Consider the following 22177-nt stretch of genomic DNA (forward strand, 5'->3'; position numbering starts at 1 on the left):
GTTCAGGATGCTAATGGATGTCCTGATGAGGTCCCCAAGTAGCTAATGGAAGTCCCGATGGAGGTCCCCAAGTAGCCCAGGCAGGACTGACTGGTTGGGTTGCACTGATGGGAAGGACAGATAGAGATGCTGCAGTTGAAGTGAGTCTGGATTCAAGGGTCTTAACCACTTCAAGCAGAAACACCTGGAAACATCCAACTGTCCCCCTTTCTCCTCTAAATAATTATGTTACAAGGGACTCTCTGAAGATGTCACTGGTAACATTTTGAACACCTTCAGTCAAAGACTTTAGATACGGAAATTTAAGAAAGAGCCATGTAAATAGCAGGTGCTCCTGATAGCTGATGTTGTTTTTATCTTGTTTCAGGCAGTGGAGCGACTGCTGTGGTTCAGGCAGCCCTATGCAAACCCAGGCAAGAACGAGTAGCCATAAAGCGGATCAACCTGGAAAAATGCCAGACGAGTATGGACGAACTACTAGTGAGTACAAGGGAAGGGGATTCCTGGCCCTGGGCTAGTGGACATGGGTGAGAAGGACGTAGTGTCCGTGGGTAGCGTTTCTTGGGCATCGGCAACACCGCTCTCTTCCCTGAGTGATGCTCATGACTGAATAGCTCTGATGGGCAGTGTTCAGGCTGCGCAGTCCTGGTAGCCCCAGTGTGACACTGCCTTGTACACACTGAAGGACTACACCCCATGCTCAGACCTGAGGTCACCTGACTTCTGACCCTAGAGTTAGATGTCTAGTTTCTTCTTACCCTTGTCTATGAGTTCATGACACAGCTATGGATTATTCCAAAAGTGTTTCCTGATCACTTCCGCTTTTATAAGTTACAAAATCATAATAAAATGTAGGCGATTTTTTTTTTTGTAATGTACAGTAGACTGCACTGGCTGTTGACACAAGTTTGTCACTCTTACATGGTTACCTTTTATTTCTTATTTGAAATGAAGCGCTTACATAAATAATTGGAGCTTGTCTGTGCAGTTCTGTCTATAGGAGCTTTGGTTGGTTGAGGGAACATTTACTTTTGGCTTAACTGCTCATTATTAAATGACCAGCTTAGCAAATGCTTATTAGTTACCTAGCAAACTGTGAAGGGTTTTGGAGTTTAATCTCATAAATATAGTTGTCGTTGTGCCTGCCAGTTTTTTTTTTTTTTAACCCTTTGGCCATTTATTTCAGGATAAAAGAAAACTGCAGTGGAGGAGTTAACTGGTTATCCCAGTGCCAATCCCAGCACAAATATTAGTCCAGTAGCACCACACAAGCTACAAAATATAATGACAGTTGGCTCCACATAAAGAAGCCTTTTGTTTTATTCTACATTGGGAATGGAATGCCATTAACAAGAGCTTTTTGTCTCTACTCAGAATATAGCTTTTATTTCAGGCTTAATTACAGTACACTATAGTATAAATTAAGTTCAAGGATAAAGCTGTACTTTTCCAGATCCGTTCGGCCTTACATTTTAAATCAGGTTACACAATGCATAGATCTCACTGGGACTGAAGCAACGGATTGCCAGCCAAGGCCCAGATTAAAGCAAGGGCTTCTGCAATTAAATGTTAATTAAAACAAATCATTCATGTGTGTTTTTTATCTCTTCTCAAAATTTCAGCTGTGCGTTGCCTGCGTGGGCATTGCTACTACATAGGACTTATCTGTTTCTGCCTGTGTAGTGGCCAGTGCAAGTGTGTCTTTGTCATTTGCCAGTTCTCAAGGTCACCTTCCCTGAAGGGAAAAAGCATTGAATAAACTGTGGGGGAGAGCTGGGTCCTCCTTCAGGCACTAACTTGTTTTTTAACTTTAGTTGGATCGCCTAATATAGCTTTGGGTCATTTAAGAGAGAACTGGAGGGGAAGATCCTGGAGGTCTTTTGGGTGTCTTCAAATTCTGTTGCTGTGCGAGAGGGTGCATACTTTTTTTTTTTTTTTTTTAATGTGGACTGTACATTAACATTTATGCCTTGTTTGAAAATCCCTTAAGAGCTTGCCTGTGATGTTTGCATGTCATTGTGGTGCTGCTCCGTTGGAGCTTCTGCCACCTTTCGACCACCAGCTGGATGTTTACGCAGAGTGTGAGCAGCTTGGGTGCCCTTGTGCTGGCAGCGTTGGAGGCAGCTTTGGAGCTGCACCGATGCAGTGCTCTGGTCTCTGTCAAGCTCTTAGTTGCCCAGGGCCCTTGGTAGCTTTTTTTTTCCCCTCACAGTTGGCAAAACAGACACGATGGCCCAGTTAGGGTTAGGTAAGCATGCCATCACAGGCTGTTTGCCACTTACCTACCTGTCTGTCTGAGGACTGGGCTTTTTATCCCTGTGTGAGTTCGTCTGTTAGCAGTGTTTAACTAATTTTTCTGACCTGCTTTTCTTTTGCTGTGGTGCCTAAGATGTATAGAGCGCACAGATACTTATTCTTTCACTAAAGGAAAATGATAACATTTTCAACGTAAAGGATGCATTCCTAAATGTATCCCTTTGGTCATTGCTTAACCTAGAACTTTTGCCCTTTCATCGCCCTGATGTATTTAGAGATGGTGGGAGGAATGACTGGTGCTTCAAGATACACTACTGTTCCCGACTTCTTTTCAAACAGAAGTAATTAAGAATTCAGAGGGTAGCCTGTCTACAGTCACCAGGCCTTTGTGGTACAGATGATTGACATGGGGGCTTTGTGTGGGGCTGAGTTGCTGTACCCTTTCGACCTCTAGTCCTGCTGTTGCCTGCACTTTCATTATTCCTGCGGTTTCACATTTTGGCAGTGTTCGGACATCCGGCATCCTAATAATCCTTTAATTCCATGCGGGTGTATTATCTCCAGGTTGGGGCACTGTTTCATCTCACAGAGGGTGCCACGTGTTAACTGGAAACCATTGTTCTTAGAAGAAACAATAGCCACTGGGGTCTTTATCTTGTGAGAGCATTATGTCATAGAAGTCACAATTATCAACTATCTACCAGCTCTTGGAACATGTGCCTCCCCCAAGGGCTCTTTCGCCCTTGATCCCTACTCTCTGCTCTGTTTCCAACCCTCAGTTCCCTCCCTGGGTTCATGACCCTTGTATAGGGGGACACTATATGCAGAGCCAGGAGTGATGACACACAGATTTCACAGCATCTTTGCTTTGCTCATGGCTTTGACTCCAGGTTTAGCTGAAGAAGGACTGAAGTTGTTAAAAGTGTTAATCACCCTGCCAACTTCTTTGAGAATAAAAGAAGGAAAGCAAATGTCAGAGGGACTCATTGGTACTGAATAATTGCTGATTTAAACATGTCTGTTGAAATGAGTTCTGCTATAAAAGTAAAGATTCATTTATATGTTTATCTGATAGATACTTAAACATAATTTCTGTAGCATGCTTAGTCTATTAGAGGGTTCAGTTGCAGATGTGTATATTGAATTTCAAGGCTCGTTATTCATGCAAACCTTGTTTGATGTAGTTTAACAGTAATTAGAAAAGAGTGCCCCACATGAGTGGTTTCATTCAGATATTGACTGACATTTAAGTACACCAAACTTATGCTTTCTCTCTGTATTTGCCTGCATTTTTCTTGTCTGCTTTAGAATTTGCCTGTGACTGACTGTAACCTGTCAGCATGAAATGAATACGGCAGATAAGGTCTATTGCTGGTCCACCTTGTGTCTGTTTCAAACATGTGCCCTGATCATGTCTAAGATGTTTACCTCATACTTAGTGTCAGCCGGCACTCATCCGTCCCACGGCAATATTGATATGAATGGAAATTTAAAGTAGCCTGGGAAGATACTTTTCTAGTTGTTAATTTCCCATATACCAAATGCTTCAGATGCTGGGGAGTTTTTGCCCCTTTTTAAACTAGTGAATCAGTCTCTTCATTTTGGCAGAGGGTGCTGAGATTTTTGAGCAGCGGATGTCTGTCTTTTCCCTAGGTTGGGAGCCACTGTAGAAGATTGATAAAACAGATGGGAATGTAAGACTTGCTAAGTGACCCCTTGTCATGCAGACTGGTGAGCTCCTTTTGGAGGGAGCTTTGAGCCTCCTGAAAGTGCTTGCGTCCCTGGCTTTTTGGTCAGTTTCAAAGGTTAGGAACACTATACATAGGACGCTTTTTTCTTTAAAATCCATTATATATGTGGAGAACTAATCAGCTTTTTTTAAAAGGCATCTGTTTTTGTAGTCCTTCATCATATGATAAAATAAATCGATAAATACACCATTCAGTTTTATTTACCTTGTAACTCAACTTTTTTTCAGGATATTGTCTTTTATTTTATCCAGAGGCTATTGAATATTTCTGACTCATCAGCGAATTTGGCTTTTTTTTTTTGGACAGGAGCTCCTAATGCAGCCATTATTTGCCTTAAACTTTACTGCTCCTGACTCGGCCTTCCACCGTGCCCAGCTTTTTCTTGAATCCTAGGCTTTAACCAGAGGCCTCTTACCTTTTCCTCTGACTTGAGTTCCTATGTTCTCCTTTGTGCTATTGAATATATAGTTTAATTACTAGGCCATAAGTTGTAGGTGAAACCCTTACACCTTGTTTCTTTAAGAGGGCAAGGAAGGGGGAGAGGGAGAGGAAGAGAAAAGAAAGGGAAAAAATAGCTCAGGGATTACATTATGAAATTATGTAATGATTTTCGTTTGTGATGGATGACAGATGTGAACAAAGTCATTTCAGAGGAAACAATGCCAGTACAAAGTGATAGCTCCTGAACACTTTGGGAGAGGAAAGATAAAGGTCCAAGAGCCAGAGGACTTTTCTACTTCCTACTTCAGGGCCCAGGAGCAATGCTGCCTAGGGTGGGGATAGCCCACTTTCTCACTGGTGCCTTAGTCTCTTTCATTCAAAGAGAATCATAGTAGCTGGTAAAAATACACTCTCTTGAGAGTTCTAGGATGTTTAAAGCTTAGTTCTTTAAAAGCATACTCTTTCAAGATTCATTTAAGACAAGAATACAAATTACCAGCGAGTTTAATTACTGCATTACCAGCATTTAATGTAGTCCTGTGCTGTGGCAGTGAAAACCTTGTCAGGTCCTGGCTGGGGCTCGCAGTGTGCCCTCTTCTTTCCATGTACAGGATGAAAATCCTTCCGTGTCTGAAGTTGCTCCAGTTGTCAGAGTTCGGGCTTTTGCCCTTCTCTCTCTCCATCATCTGCGTAAAGGCCATTTGTTCTGTCTCAGACAAGATCCATCGATAAATCAAGGCTTTTTTTTTTTCTCCTCAGCAAAAAGACACTGCTTTCTGCTTCTGGGCTATTATTCTTCCTTTCTCTTCATCTTCTCTTTATTCTCTAGCTTCAACTCTTTTTTTTCTTCCCTCCCCCACTTTAGAAGCATAAATTAGCTTTGATTTATAAAGTGTTTTGGAGAAACAAAAGCTTTGGATGGTCCCCTGGTTTAATGATCATTCTGAAAAGAAGAGTTAACCCTAACTATAATTAGGTGCAGGTTTTCCCATCTCTTTATTGCAGTGATAGTATCTGAGGCCATCAGAGCAGAAGTCTCCACTTTATTTGAGCCTAAAAGAAAACAAACAAGCACCCTCCCAATAAAACCAAACCTCGTCTGTGCTGTATTAGCAAAACTGATCCTTTTTGAAGTTGTGTTTATTGTTTATTGTGGGACAATTATTCTGCCTAGAAAGCTTCCAGCTTTATAAGTTTGCCTCAAACAATAGTTTCTGCATGTATTTTCTCTATTTCATGTATGAAAGTAGTTTTTAATTCTGCTTGAATGTATTAATTTCTAATTAGAAATTATCTATTCGCAGCTCCACTCCTTCTTCCTCAGCTGTGGACAGATTGCATTTGGCTATTCGTTGTAGTCTTTTGCACGACACCTTTAGTGATAAAATGCATACAGCTCACCAACTGAACATTTTAAGTCTCAAGTGGAAGTTTTTTGCTTTCTTGCCACCCAGCTTTGTAATGATTTTCATCTGTTTCAGTGTTTGTGTTTTTTGCAAGTCTTGTCCAGTTGGAGGCAGGGCTCAGCATAGAGTTTAGGGAGCGCTGTTTTGAAGGTATGGACACATGTTAAAGAAATGAGAGAACAATTACTTATATGCAAAACAAATTCATTTCTATAGTTCTGAGCTTACATTAGCCTATCAATATGCATAAACTGGAAAATAGTTTTTATTTTTAGAATATCATATTTAAAAGTTAGGTCATAGTTTCTTCAGATACTAATTAAATAACACCAATTGAATTTACATTTAAAAGAATTTAAATGCAGTTGTTGGAAAAGGTTGAAAACATAACTAAATCCAATTTTTCAAAAAGTGAATATGAATAAAAATAGACACCGCAAAAGAGACTTCTTTGGGCTTCTGTTTTGTCAGCAACAGAGACCGACCTAGTACACACTCATACACACAGGAGGAAGTGTGGAAGACGCTTCAGACTGAATGCAACTGTGGTCATGTGTTTCTTTTTTTCTGCTACTGAAGACTGACCCTGGTTCCTCACACATGCTGGACAAATACTCTACCACCCAGCCTCATCAAACACCTCACTGTTTTGTATCTTACTTTCGTCATCTTTTTCAGTGCTCTAGACAGTGTTTGGGTTGAGGCAAATGCTTTTGCCCTTTCCTGCTCTCTTCTTTTGTCTTTTGCTTTGGGTGTTCCACAGTGATGAAGACCATGGCTGCCAGCGAGCGCCCTTGCATGCGGGGGAAGTTTGTTGAATGTGGGGCTGGTCTCTTTCTTGGGCAGGAGGGTTCTTCCGTGACAGAACTCCAGTGGGCCCAGTACACCTGTGTGGGGCAGGATAATCCTCAGATGACAAGTGACACCTCACATTCCCGGTCATTTGGTGCAGACACCAAAGTCTGTAGCTTTGTGAACAGGTGGCTTCGTGGATCCCAGGAATTTGACAAGGCAGCAACCAAAGAAATTCTGTTTGTGTTGTTGTTGCTGGTGCTGTAAGCATCCACCTGACTTTTTTGGCGTGTTTTCCGTCACAGCTGTGAATAGCTGAACCTTCTCCTGGTTCTAAGCTAACCTCAGAGCTTTGCGTGTGTACATGTGTTCATGTGTGTGTTACACACACGTATGACTGTTGTTATTTTTTAAAGAACTATTTAAGCCAACTTAATTTTAAAACAAAGGTTCTTCATACTTTTTTGCAAACAATTTCGTGTCTCCACAAACAATATTCTAAACCCTGAGACCCTGAGATCTACATTCTGTTCTGTCAGTGAGCAGGTGTTTCCCCAGTTTGGTTCTCTGCTCCTCCTGAGGGATTTTCCAGACAGCCAACCAGTCAGCCTGACAACAGCTCCAACACCGAATTAAGCTGGTGCTCCAGATTTGTGCTTCTGTTATAGAATTTTTTTCTTTCTCTTTTAAAACTATCTAGAACTTTCCCACTTGTAATCTTAATTAGAATGTATTTCCCAAACTCAGATACCAAACCACAGGAAAATAATGGCAGAGGGAAATGGTAGAGCACACTTTTTCATTTGCTTGGAATGATGTATGATAGACTGTTTGGCTCACTCCTTGAACTGGGTTTTCTCTGTTCGTTTCTCCTAAATGATGCAAGGGTTTGTGTCATAACAATGCATCATTTTCATAATTCAAAAAATTGATGTGACATTTTATAATTGAAAGTGATAGCCAGAAGAGAACATTGCCCTTGTAAAGCTTTGTTAATTTTCTTCTAATTTTTAACAAACATCAAAATTTGCTTTTTATTCTTATATACTTGATATGAAATTAACTAACTGGTTTGTTTTTGAGACAGAGTGTCATGGTCTTCAGGTTGGCCTGAACTCTCAACACAGCACTGAATGGTCTTGAGCTGCCGCTCCTTCTTGCCTCCAGGCCATAGGGGGAGTGTGCGCCACCATGCTCAGGTTTACATGGCGGAACTCAGTGCTTCCTGCATGGTGGGCGGGAACTCTATCCCCTGAGCTCCAACCCCAAACCTTATTCTTATTTACCTTAAAGCCTGTTTTTTATGGTATATGCTTAGTTGTGGGCATTGCTTTGATTTCCCTTCCTGATGATGCTGTTACTGTGGAAATACAAACTAGAGAATTACCTTCGGAAGTGTTTTTTATTAGCTTGATTACCCCAATATCATTTAAGGAATTATTTAAATCTTGGAGAACATCACATACATTTTAAAGATATGTTTTGCTATCTATTTCATTTGGATGATCAGATTTATAAATGTCATATACTTTACATTCTCCCGATTCTTATATTTTCAAGTTTGTAGTTTCTTTTTCTTCTTCACCCTTTCCATGCATTTATTGGACTGTTTTCTAAAACTCTTTGAAGCAGCTTACCAGGATTCGCAGAGCGTAACGGGGTTATAAATGAAACACATATGGCGAAGAGCCATGGCAGTGGTAAAGCTGGCTCCTGACTCCCCATTGTCCCCATCTGTGTTTAGTCAAATGGCCCATCCTGCATTACAGGAAACTCCTGGAGCTAGCAGGGCCAGTGATTGTGTCACATGAACCATCTCCAGGAACAGGTGAACAAGGTGCCAGGGTCAGCTCTCTGCCTTTAAGGCTGAGCCAGGCACTCTTAACCCTTGCAGCGAGCCACCAGCATGGAGATACTAGCCTGCAGACGAGGACCGGAGACTGCTGACCAGTAGCTTGGGTTGTCTTTTAGCATAATGTTATAGGCTAGACCTGCGAGAAGAGGCGTGTAAACCTCCCCTTGCTTTTTGCACACTATTCCTAAGTGGCAGATGGTATTAATCTCATTTTAAAGGAAGGGAAAATGAAGCTCATAAAGGATGAATGCCCTGCCAGGGTAGTCAGGGAGGTGAAAGGCAGAGTTAGGGAGCTGAGTACGGGATTAGGTTCTATGTATGTAGTCCAGGCTGGCTTCAAAGCTAAGATCCTCCTGCCTCAAACTTTCCAGTCAGCTGCCATTATGCATTTGCATTAGTATTGGGAGGTGTAGTTCTTAAGAGTTTTTGGAGGATCAGGTTCTTGTTAGCTATAGTTCCTCTTAACATACTCCCATTTAGAGGCGAGAGAAAGAATTTTTGTGTTTCCGGGGGGGGGGGAGAATAAAGACTGTATATCAATGCCACAAAATCCCTCATAAATACTGTATTAATTTCCCTAATTGGTATTAGCAGACTTCCCCATCTAAATCCTTTGTCGTAAACTTTATACATTTTAAAAAAGTATTCTCCACCAAATTTAAGGGGCCCATGTCAGGTTGGCAATGTAGCTCAGTTGTTAGAGTGCTTGTATAGGACAGCCAACACCCTGGGTTCCATCCCTACCACTGTGACATAATGAGTTCAGGGTCAGCCTTGGCTCTGTTAGACCCTGTCTGAGAGAGAGAATTGGAGAGAAGAGCCCAAGACCTCTGTCTCGTTCTGATTGCAACACTTGCCTCAGGCCCAGGAGCAGTGTTGGGGTGTCCTTTCATCTGTCTTCGCACATGGCTCCAGCAGAGAGGTGCGGCAGAACTCTCTGCTTCAGGGCTGCCCTGTCTTAAGTTGGTTTACTCCTTGGAAACTTGGCTTGTAGTTGACTCCTTTCCAGTGAAGCTGCACAAGCAGCTTAGAGCCTGTGCCGCAGCTTGGTTTGCACTTGATGACACGTACAAGTCCTTGCCACGGTCTCCGGGGAGCCACTGTGGTTGTCCTTAGCTACAGCTTTGGCACATGTGCTGCCCGAGCCTGACCTCTGCTTTTTTTTTTTTGTTGTTGTTGTTGTTGCTGTTGTTATTGTTGTTCCAACTCGGACACCTGCTCTCCATCTCCGTGGATAATTTTTGGGTTTATCTATCCTGGTAAGGTTCCCGACTGTTTGAATATTACCTTCTCCCATCCTTCCATCTATCTCTGTTTCCTGCTGCTCCCCTTAGTTTGAGCTCAGCTAGGCAGTGCAGAGCGCCTGTCTCCCTCCCTGCCCCTCAGGACAGCGTTTGTGTTTGTTCCTCTACCTTCACCGGGCCACCTTGCTGACCTCCAAGCTCAGTGTGAAGTTCTACCACTTCATGCTAGGTCCCTGGTCTCATACACAAGCATTGCAAGCGAGTCTGCAGGAAGGCGCTGTAGGCCTGACCCAGACCTGTCCTGTGGGGCCTGAGCATTTCCACCTGCCCATGTGACCACATGTACTCCAGTTTCAGAAGCCTTGGCCCTTGACTTCTACATAGACTGTGACCCAGTTAAGGGAATCAGAACTGGATCTTTCTGTAGGAAGAACTGGATACAAAGTTTTTATTTCTTTAGTCTGTCTAAGCTTGGGCAATATATTCATCAGCATTTGAGAAAAGAACAAGTATATGAATGCACTTGAGGCAGTGAGGAAAGCTTGGACTGTTAGCAGGAGATTCATATAGCGCCCGACCGCTGCTATGAAAAGTAGACTTTTTGTCCTTTTTTCCTCTCCTTCTTCCTTCTTTCCTTTTTTTAAATGCTGGTGGTCAGACCTATACTATACTGAGCTAAAGCCCAGCTCTAAAAGAGAGCTTTTTTTTTTTTTTTTCTTTTTTTTTTTGAAAGAGTATTTGATTCAGCAAATATTTATAGTTTTCAAGTTTTTATTGTTTTAGACTTTGCTATTGGACAACTAAGCCAAATGATAGAATATAAAGGAGGGTGCAGAGAGGCCAGCAGAGGACCTCATTTCTTCCCGTCAGTGCATGTGTCTTCTCTTAGCTTCCTGGATAGCACAGGTAACAAGGGATAACTATAGTGACCCATGTTTCCATTCTGTCTTTAGGCTTTTGAGGCCCCGTTACATTGGGAAACTGAGGCAGCTCAGCTAAGACAGGAGTATGGGATTTGCACCCCAAAACTAAATGGTGAATGACTGTGGTGCTGCATGGTAGAAGCCTGCGGGGCTGTGAGTCGCGGACTGATGGAAGTCTCCCCCAACTTCCGGCCCCTTATTTGGGCTGCTTTATGCTGCTCCTGTGGTTTTGTTGGTAGGATCCTGACTGGGGCTGAGCTCTACCCACTCTTTAGAATTTTGTAAGTTATTTCTCTCTCTCTCTCCTCTCACACACACTCACACACATGGGGGAAGGAGGAAAGGGAGAGGGAGTTTGCTCCACAATGTCAGAACACCTGGAATTCTTGGTGTATAGGATGTTAAATTACGGCCATTTATGTACCAAGGGCTAAAAATTGTATTTTTTTTTCTTCAAGGAAAAACAATTTACTTAGATGTGAACTTTGGTTATTCATTGTCCTTTTTGATTAATAATCTGAAAGATTGGCGGTCAGAAGCCAGGAAGGCATTCATTAACAGTGATAATTCAGAGTATGTCTTCGGCCAAGATACTTCCTCCATTCATGTTCTGTGTAAATTGGACCCTACCTCCTGCTTCAGACTGAGTTGGGGAGGTATTCTGTTGCCCACTGGGTGATGTTTACTCAGAAAAGAGTGTCCCAGGATGTATTTCATTTCTCATCTAGAAGCATCTCATGGCAAAAGAACCTGATGGCACTGAAGAAACAAATGACACCGGACCTTAGGTTGACTCAGATCTGGGTCAAAAGATACAAGTGGTTGAAAATTGTCAGACCTAGAAAATCAGCTAGCTGGCTGAGGGGAGTGAGGAAGAAAAACATCTGTACAGGATGAAGGGAAAATAGAAAGGTAAATTAGTTTCTCAGAGCATTAGGAAGAGCTTTAAGTACATGTAGGTATTAAGGTATGTGCCTGTGTTGAGAGCTGACATATTTTAGCCAAGTTATCTGATGTTCATGATCTTTTTAATAATTTGAGGATTAGGTCATACTAGATAGACACGATTGTAGCCCAAATTGGAATGTGCTGGTTAGGCGGCCGCGTTAACTCTAAGTTAACCAGAACTGCAGTATGGACCATGCATGTGGTTGAATGCCCAGATGCTCCTTTCTTTCATAACCAGCGTGTAACGGCACATATAAAGCTGCTTGGGTGACCGACTAGGGGTGCTCTTTTGCTATTGGATAGCGCCGTGAAGTAAATGGCACTTCAACTTTATGGGCTGTGGGTTTATGGTCATGACTTTAAACACCAAACTAAAACCGGTGCGACCTTGAGCATAGCATTGAAGCTTTTCATGTGCTTTATTTAAAAGCTTTGTCATTTTATGTAACCACATAAAGTTTGCTCTCTGTGGCAGTGTCTGCAAAGCATTGCTCTCTGATGTCTTAGTGAAGAGGACAGTTAATGTACTGTGGGTCTTAGAATCTTCAGCCCGGCTCCAATTGCCAGGATCTCTTTCAGAGTGAGACACTGTATCTGATAGTTCCCAAGCTTGTTTTACCTTGCCCACCTCCCGTCCCCCACCCTCCCTCCTTTTTCTCTGGAGGAATATCAACTGTGGCATAGTTTGTGAAATGATAAGCTGGCATTTGCTCAGTTACCACACTGAGGAAACAGAGGCAGTGTTGTCTCCTTTTGGATGAGAGTGGAGATACGACCACCAGAGCAGAAGCTGGTCATGGGGACCCAGTTCTCCTTGTAGCTTGCCAGGCTTGTGTTTCTCTTTATCGATGCCTTCAGTTCAGGCAAGGAGCGCATAGTTCCGTGTTGCAGAGCCCTTGGCTGGCAGCATAAGGGTCATCTGCCTAATACACTGGGCTGAAGTTCCTCTGTCCTGTGACAGGCAATATAAGCAGTCTGACCAAAGTGTGGTCCTCCATCCGCTGTTTTTCTGAGCGCCATCATCTCCCTCGAGGACTTCTGAAAAGTTGCAGATAGTTCGTGGGGGTGGGGGTGGGGCAAAGGGGTATTTCCTCCTGGGTTTCTACAGGCCTTTTTTTTTTTTTTTTTCTCTGAGGGGGAAATTCATCGGAAAACTGGAATTTCTTGGCGAGCATTGTTTCAGTAGTCTGATAACCAAAGGAAGGGACAGAGGGCAGGTTGGTTACAGTTCTAGATCTGTTTTTCTTCTTTTTTCCTTACAGAAAGAAATTCAAGCCATGAGTCAGTGCAGCCACCCCAATGTGGTGACTTATTATACCTCCTTTGTGGTCAAAGATGAACTTTGGCTGGTCATGAAATTACTAAGTGGAGGTAAGTGAGTTACGTTATTTGTTTTTGATGTCTGTTGTTTTATGGGAGCCGTCATTCTGAGTAAGATTTTAGACTTGATGCCCCTCATTCCTTGGCTTGAAAGGCCAGATTTTTTAACATTGACACCCAAAGCTTTTCATAATTGGGTTTAATGTCCTAGAGTGTCCATGTCCCTTTATCCAGGTATCGAATCCCTTCCCCTTCTAGGTTAGGTGATGCCACTCTCCCTGACGACGATATGTTGTTCTCAGAGGCCTCTAGCACTTCCCTTTCCTGTGCCTCTCTCCTCTGCCTTAGAATGCAATCATGTCCTCTCTGTAGCCACCCACCATTTATTCTTTTCGGGAATCATTGGTCAATCTTTGTCAGTGTGTATGAACTGCTCTAGCACCACGCTGCACCTCAGCCCAGCCCTTCCTCTTCAAAGTCCTTTAAACACAATTCAGGTTCATAGAATGTTGCATTCTGTGATAAAGAAAGGGTTCCATGGACTCTCAAGCCCTGGCATGGTGCCTGGTGTGGCAGAACCTAAGTTTCTGTCCTGTGTTTCTTCACACATTTTTAAGTTATCTGTGGTGGCTGGAGGCTATGAGCTGGTACTGGTCAGAGCAGAAACTGTGAACTCCCCAAAGAAAGAACCACCCACTGAACTTGATGCGTTGAAACTGGCATCCTGTGGCTAGGCACTGCATTTTGCTAGAGTTTACACAGAGAGAAATATTGTAAGAGGAGGTTTTTCTTCCGTCCTTAAGCTTCCCGAATAACGACTCGTAAGACTCAATTATTATTTTACAAATGCCTAGGCCACACAGCTAGGCTCTTCTCTGACTAGCTCATAACTTAAAATACTGCATTATATTAATCTACATTCTGCCATGCGGCTAACTACCTAAGCTCAGGCCCAATATATCCTTTCCTCCTCACACCTTGCCAGTGAATCTCTCCTGTGCCTGACTCTATCCCAGAATTCCATCTGCCTTCCGGATGTCTCACCTATTTCTTGCCTCAGCTATCGGCCATTGATAGGTGTTAATTGACAGGTGTTGCCTCCATATAATACACAAGGGAGCCCCTCCACAGAGAAATGCTTGTCACTCTACTGGCTTGCAGTGTTCGCTGCTCTTGGAAAGAGATCTTCAGCCTCATCGCTCTCAAGTTACTGACAAATTACTTTATAAGGCTTTCTCACATCCACGATTTTATCTGAAAAACAAAAGAAAACAAAACAAAACAAAAAAATAAGCCAACACCTCGATATCAGCACCTCGACATCAGAGAAGGAATGAAAATGATAACCATTGGTATTCCTGGACACTTACTTTTGTCCAAGACAGTTCGTGCTCAGTGTCACCACCATTCCCATCACGCAGAAACCTCATGGAAGCCTGGGAGTTACTCAGTGTGTCCCATGTCTCTAACTCTCACGAACTTAAGGACTGGCACTACAGGAACGTGCAGGTGTACAGACTCTCTCATCTCACACTCCTGGACATCAAAGCTAGAAGGCCTGCATGGTTTCCTCTGCAGGCCTGCATTCTCTCCGTGTGGTCTCTCTCTCTGGTGATGCTCCTTGTGTAAAGAAAGCTCTGGACATGAAGGAGATCTTAGAAGCAGGAAACAATTCTGTGGTGATTCCGTAGAGCCAGACTTAATGTAGCTGGATTTTTAGACCCAGTACCAGCTAAGAATAAATTAGGGATGTATTTTAATTCACTACTTGTTTAAAAAAAGATTTATGTACGTATATATGTGTTTTATGTAGATGAGTGCTTTATCTGCATGCATGCCTGCATGCCAGAAGAGGGCATCAGATCTCATTATAGACAGTTGTGAGCCAGCATGTGGGTGGTGGGAATTGAACTCAGGAACTCTGGAAGCAACCAGTGTTCTTAACCGTTGAGCCATCTCTCCAGCCCCTAAGTAATTACTTTTTAATAAAAGAAACTCTGATGTCAAGCAGAGGCCCAGACATAAGATGGTAAGTCTCTATTATTAGAGTGAGTATACATGGGTGGGTCTCGTGGCATTCCAGAGAACATTTCTTGCTCTCTTAGTCCCCTCCACATAAGTCCTGTTTTCTTGAGTGCTTGCTTTAGTTTGTAATTAAATAAAAAAAGAAAAGTCAGAAAAAAACCTATAGAACCGAATTGTCACCCTGGACTCCCGAGCTCTCGCTGGCTTCCCTCTGGTATGTCCGGTGCTATGGCAATAAGACAGTTTTAGCCACTTGAGGCAGAGTGTCACAGGTTCCACTGTCTCTGAGAAAATGGCCAGTTCTGATGACCTGGACCCCTGGAAGTCTCAGATTCTCTGTCCCAGTTGAAGAGTTCACCTCAGTTAGCCTTTCGCATTCGTGAATTTGAGAACATCCCTGGATTCTTTTTGAGGACCCAATAGAAAATGCATTGTCTGTCTGAGAGTCCAGTCATCTCCAAACAGGGCTTTAAAAGGTAAGATTTTAGGTTTACAGCAGGCTTCCACAGGAAAGGGGAATGCAGACAGATGAGGACTCGTGAACATCCCTTTCTGACAGCTAGAAATACGTATCTATTGGTTAGGTTTTACACTTTTAAGAATAAAGTGTTTGGAGTCACCATTTTTATCAATGACCTAAAAATCAAAGAGCTGATATATAAACAGATGCTTTCTCCCCCCTGGGAGGGAAATTCACATTTGTTTTTTGCTATGCTATTTGACCACATGGAATCCCCTAATGAGGGGGCCCGGGCAGCTGGTTTAGTACAATAGTACCTGATGGGGAGACTCTGTCCTCTTAGTTAATCATAAAGAGCCTCGAGCAGACGCAGGTCTGAGGTAAGCCATTTGCTAACTCTTCAAAAATGCTGTTGATTCAGGTAATTACAGCTGCAAAATGACCCAGAGGTGTGGAATAGTGAATTCATAGTGCCTAGGATATACCAGTCTGTATATAGTAGCAAAGCACTAGTCCTTATTCATTAGAAAAACCTGTGCATAAAGCATAACATGAAAATCACAGTTGCCTAGAGTCTCACAGAGACTCCGGGGGTTAGGGGCAGCAGTGTGGAGGCACCATGCTTGCCCTGCCTTCCACCTTTGAAGTAGGTCCTGAGAAGAGCTGTTGTCACCGCTTCCTCTTGATTGTCTTCTGCCTTTCCTCTTCTTCTGAACAGTGTTTGCGTCTTGACTTCACTTGTTTTCTTCTTTTAAAAAAAATATTTTCAAATATGTCTTTATACTTTTGTAATTTTTAAGTGATTTATTCATTTCTATTTTATGTACGTTGGTATTCTGCCTGCTTGTGTGTGTGTGTCAAATCCCCTGGAACTAGAGTTACAGACAGGTGTGACCTGCCATGTGGGTGCTGGGAATTGAACCCAGGTACTTTGGAAGAGCAGCCAGTGCTCTTAACCAGCCCTTTATGTCCTTTTAGTAGATCTATCAGGTTTTTTTTTTAAAGACTGTGTTGTTCCAGCTCTTTCTGAACCCCTGAACTCAAGACATCCTTGCATTTCAGCCTCCTGAGCACTTGAGGACCACAGCCTTTAAACCTCATCTATTATTATTTCTATTATTACTACGCCTGTGAGTGAAGGGTTATGATACCTGTGACACAGGCATGCGTATCGAGGTCAGAATGCCTTGCAATCTTCCCTTTTTTCTTCCTGCCATGTGGCTCCCAAGGAGCAGAATCAGATGGTCAGGCTTGGCAGCAAGTTCCCTTTTACCTGTTGAGACCTCTCTCATTGCCTCCCCACCCCTGCCCACCACCACCAAAAGAACGTTTAATTTATTTTTTTAAAAAAATATGCTGGGATCCATCCATCCAGGCCCTTTGAAGTAGTCAAGATTCTCTAGGGGAACAGAACCTTTATGGGGCTGTATGTTCTACAAGTGATTATAAAAGTGAAATTGGTGTAAATGACTGGAGGTTGAGCAGTCCACCATGGCTCTTTGTGCAGGGAAGAGGTAGAGGACCTGGCAACTGGCTATTCAGCAAAGCTGAAAGCCTTCGAAGCCGGGCCCAGTGATGCAGCCTTTATCCGAGGCTGGAGACCTGGTGGCTCCCTGGGGTCACCGGTTCCAGACTGCACTGAAAGGCCGGTGTCTGCGGGGGGCGGCAGCAGCAGCAGCAGCAGCAGCAGCAGCAGCAGCAGCAGCAGCAGCAGCCACAGCAGGCGCTCTCACCCAAGTGGGGCTTGTGTGTGTTGGTGGCGTTTCTCTCTTTTTATTTTATCCAGGCCTCCAGCCTATTCAGTGCTGCTGCCTCTATTTGGGGCAGGCAGGTCTTTTCCCCCTAAGCTACTGTCCCACCTGCCAGTCATCTGTGAGAATACCTGTGTGTGCTTCATTTACTCTTAGGAATTTCTCAGGACAGTGAGTTTGATTAGGAATCCTAATCGTCACAGCCTTGCACACGCACATCAGATCACACAGTTTTTCACCCCCTCCCCTCAGCTTTACGTGTATGTGTTTATCTTGTATGCCATGTGTATGTGGCCAGAAGACACTGGATCCTGTGGAGTAGAAGCTGTGGGCCACCCAATGATGGTAGCTGTGGGAACTGAAAAGCAGCCAACGATCTTCTGTGCTGAACCATTCAACTGAGCTCTAGTTCCTGATTCTTAATGAGAATCTTCTCAACTTCACACTGAAAGTGTCGTTACCAGCTTATTAATAGATGCAGTGTTTCTGGCCTTGGGCATGGCATTTGATTATTACTATTCAATATTGAAATTAAGTGAACAGATTCTATTTTTGGTGTCCCTATCTGGGTTTTAATAGTAGAGGGTTCTTAATCTAAAATAAAATGGATTTTCTTATAAAGGCCATCTTTCCAATGCTTCTGTCTGTCCACACAGGTTCCATGTTGGATATCATCAAATACATCGTCAATAGAGGAGAGCATAAGAATGGTGTTCTGGAAGAGGCGATAATCGCGACAATTCTTAAGGAAGTTTTGGAAGGTTTAGACTATCTGCACAGAAATGGTCAGATCCATAGGTACGATTTCTTCACAGTCTGCTCTTCATATTGTACAGCTCTAGTTTGTAAAGAATTTCAAGGAAGTGTATTTTGCAGGTGGGCCTTTGTGTTATTCAAAAGTAATACTTAAAAACAAAACAAACCTCCAAAGAATAAACATGGATTCATTTCCTTGGTATCTTTGGTATCCTTGGGGCTGGTTCATGTAGTGAAATTGAAATAGAGCAAATGTAGTAATTGCTGCATGGGCCCATTAAGAAATTAGTTAACATAATTGCTCTGGAAGTGTACTTGCTTGACCTGATGGCCTCTCCCTCTTCTCACGGGAGGTAAGAATGTTAACATTCTGTGGTAACAATTTTGGACCTGGGGTAAGAGAGAAGGAGGCAACACTGATTTCTTCTTCTGCAACAGGAACCAACAGACTGTGAACACAGGATGTTTCTAAAGCAACATTATTACTTTGCCTCTTAGGAATGTTATAAGTTAATAACATTGCTCAACCCGGAACAACACGAGAGCTGTAGATTTAATGATCTGTGCCGTATTTTTTTAATATTTGTTTCTTAATTATCACTTTCTTTAAGTATTAAAATTGCTCCACGGAGCTTCCATATAGTGAAGAAATACCACATAGAATATTATAATTAACACTTCGCCTTAGTATCACCCCATAGGAGAGATCGATCAAATTCATGTTAAGTGGGCTATGGGACTGTTTGGATTCGTGCCTCAGGCTCTAAGTGGAAGCAGAACAGTTCTACCAAGACAAGGATTTATTTCTTGATAAATATGGCAGACTTGTAGCTGTAAGGATAATCACTAACTCGGAGACATAAAATAGTCTACTCAGTAGTGATTTAATTAAATGCAGATAATGGCTTCACATAAAATATTTGTTATTAAAATCCCTACTGTGCCTTGGGAGCAAAGTATGAATTGACAGTATGCACTTACAACTTTTAAAAAGCTGTGATGTGACTTTGATATTCTCAGTATAATGATTGTGTCCAGCAGTTGGCTTGTGTTCTGTATGTTAAAATCTTCCTGAGAGTGAGTCAGTGTAATACATAATCTATGCTTTATAATTTTTCCTCTGCTGTTTTTCTCCTAACAGGGATTTGAAAGCTGGCAATATTCTTCTGGGAGAGGATGGATCGGTACAAATAGCAGGTAAAGCTGTTAAAGATGAAGAGCCTCCCTTGTTTACAGACCTTCATATTTTAAGCAATGGAGGACAGCTCCCATGAAGTAGATGTTTTAACAGTGTGTCTGGCCTACCCTTCTCTAATGGACACACCCTTTCAGAATGCCTGGGACTGGAGCCTGGATGAATCATGACTAGTTTGCCAGATAAATAATGCTATTTTAGCACAGAACCTTTTAATAATGATCTGATTTTCAATTTTATTATTCCTACCTGAATAGCTTTTCTACTTTTCAGACTGAATAAAGATGATATTTATATACCTGCAGGAAAAGCCATTTGGAAAAATTGTTTTTGCTTGAGATTGAAATTTTAAAACATTATATACATTAGTCTAGAAAGCTTTTATTTCTCTGTGCCATTGAGTGACCACATCTGGTGAGTATGTTCCATGCTTGGCTCCTGTCATGTTGTGGTTTAGAGTTGCCAGAGTATCTTGAAAGCCTTGGCAGAGAAGGTATGCACATCCGTATTTTCTCTTGTTCTGCCTCAGGTCCTTGCAAGTCTGCCGCAGTCATCTTTTCAGCCATCACCATCTTTTTTGTGCTGGTGATTGTGGCTGGATGGTCCTTTCCGGTCGTGGCCTGTTACTGCCATTTCTGAGGGTTCAGCGTTCAGTCTTCCAGCAGTTAGATATTATTAGCTGCTATTGCTAGCACCATCCTTGGTGAAAATCACATTCAGCTCCTGTTAGTAAGAGTGTTGAAGTGTGTCTGATGCTGAGGAATCAGCTTCATTGGCTTAATTTTGAGTTGTAAGAAGAATCCTCTGTGCTCACATAGATCTAGGCCTTGAGCATACCTAATTATTGAACCAAAATCAACCACAGTGCTTTATTCTAGACAAAAGAGTGTTTTGTCTGGAACCTGGGATCTGTAGAGATGGCTCAGAGAGTAAGATCACTGGCTACTCTCGAAGAGGATACAGGTTTTATTTGCAGCATCCACATGTAGTTCAAAGCCATCTATAACTATAGTTCCAGGGAACATAATTCTTGTTTCTGTGGGCTTTGCCAGCGTACAGATATACATGCTGGCAAAAGAGTCAAACACGTAAAATAAACTAATTATATATTTTTAAAGAATTGAAAGAAAAGAAAATGCAGGAGTTAAACAGAAAACAAAATCTAACTGAGAGGCTAAGCTTCTAAATTTTGGGGTGCTGGGATCAAATGCAAGGCTTTGTGAATAGTACGCAGGTGCTTTGCTGTGAGCGCCACCCTCAGCCTCAGGGCCTGAACTGTGGCCAGCTCTGATTCTGTTTGCTTGTCTCTTGCTCCCACCCTGAGGTGAGACTCAGGGCAGTGGGCAAGCAGGATATTGATGTGGCCTCTGTAATTTTATATGTAAAGAGCAACTTTTGAGTTCTCTTTTAGAGGAGAGAAGACATTTTTTAGAGATGCAAATGAAATTTCTGATTTTCATAGAATATGAATATGTTTTCCCTCAGAGAACATGAAATGGAAGTAAATTGGTGGACAAGGTAGATTTGGTCAAGTGTAGTAGTTGGTTTAAGACATCTGGAAGCAACTTTGTGTCTCAGTTAAGCCAAAAGGCTTTGACATGCTGATTTACATCCACTGTGTGTCTCATTTAGGGCTTGTTGTTGTGTCTTTTAGCCTCACTTTCTCCATCTGTAACTGCTTACTGCGCTGGCAGGTACTGATTAACTTTGTAGCTACCGCACCTTAAGACTCAGGTGTTTGGGTAGGTGATTTCTTGCACCTATGTGGCAACTCTAGCTATGCAGTCTAATGCCCTCTTCCGGCCTTCATGGGTACCAGGTACACGTAGACATACATGTAAGGAAAACATCCATACACATAAAATGAAATAATAATAATAATAATAATAATAATAATAATAATAATAATAATAGTAATGATAATAAAAAGACTCAGGTGTCTGTGAGTTCATCAGACCCTGGGAACTGGAAAGTGTTCTAGGTGGACAAAGGACCATTTTGCATGCAAACATTTCTGTTAAACTGTCTGAAAGGAGTCTAGGAAACAGGGGCTAAGATCTTTACAACTTGCAAGATTCAATTAATTAATCAATTAAAGTTGTTTCTGTGTGAGTATATTGATGGCACTGTACGTGTGTGAAAGGTGGGGACAACTTGTTGGAGCTGGCCCCCTCTTTCCACCTTGCCGTGATTTCTGGAGCCCACATCTGGATTGCCAGGTTTGCAGGGCAGGCCCCTTTACTCATTGCATCATCTTGCTGGTCCCATTACACATTTCTTTTAAGGAAAGAGATACATTCGTACAGAAACTTTGCATTCATAATTTTACATCGCCTGTGGACTGTGTTCAGATTCTGTGTCTCTTGTCCTATGAAACCTGGACCTACCCCTGCACATAGGGTTGTTGTAATTAATAAGCATACGAAATGCTTAGAGCAGCCAATAAAATGGACAGTGGCCAAAAGCAGTCTAGTGAGCACACGGTAGAAGTGGAGTTTTATATAAAGGGAAACCACGCTCAGTGTCACAAGTGGAGAAATTGAGCGTGAGTGTGTATTGAGAGGCCTCGACCACAAAGCCAAAGGGTAAAACACTAGTAACAGCACAAAGAGTCACACCCACAGTGCAGACGAATCTGGTGGTGTCTCTCACAACGCTTCTGGTCAGCCATGGTGGGGCTGTGGCATCTCTGGAGTCTGCGGCGTGTCTTTCTGAGAGGGCGCTGTTAATCAGTTCTTAGCACACAATTCCGGCTCTGCTAGGAATCCACCTATCTCCGCATGTGTTTAGAATGTCAGAGGCCTAAAGTTTATTTGTTGGAGGTTTCTTTTTGGAAGGGTGTGTAGCCTCGACTTGAACTTGCGGCAGTCCGGCTGGCCCAGCCTCCCAATTACTGGGACCACATCTCCCCCATGCCCAGATAAATTGCTGGAGTATTTGTTTGTGAAAGCAAAAGATGAGATGTAACGCTAGTGCCTTAAGTGTAGTAGACACAGTATGCTTACATAATGGGAGACCCATCCACGCTAAAGGACAACGAAAAACTCACCGTTG

At 42.6% G+C, this 22177-nt stretch overlaps 1 protein-coding gene across 1 annotated transcript in view; it reads left to right on the top strand.

The window, feature by feature from the left end:
• The first annotated feature begins 400 nt into the window (after positions 1-400).
• The window catches only part of Stk39 (serine/threonine kinase 39), a 203374-nt gene continuing 181597 nt past the window's right edge, over positions 401-22177 (top strand). The window contains exons 1-4 of the mRNA XM_055600610.1: positions 401-480; positions 12879-12987; positions 17829-17970; positions 19070-19125. Of these exons, the coding sequence (XP_055456585.1) occupies positions 466-480; positions 12879-12987; positions 17829-17970; positions 19070-19125 (322 nt within the window). The 5' untranslated portion in view covers positions 401-465. The remainder of the gene's footprint in view (positions 481-12878; positions 12988-17828; positions 17971-19069; positions 19126-22177) is intronic.

The sequence above is a fragment of the Psammomys obesus genome, unplaced genomic scaffold (assembly GCF_907164565.1).
Source record: "Psammomys obesus unplaced genomic scaffold, mPsaObe1.curated_primary_1811, whole genome shotgun sequence".
NCBI lineage: Eukaryota > Metazoa > Chordata > Mammalia > Rodentia > Muridae > Psammomys > Psammomys obesus.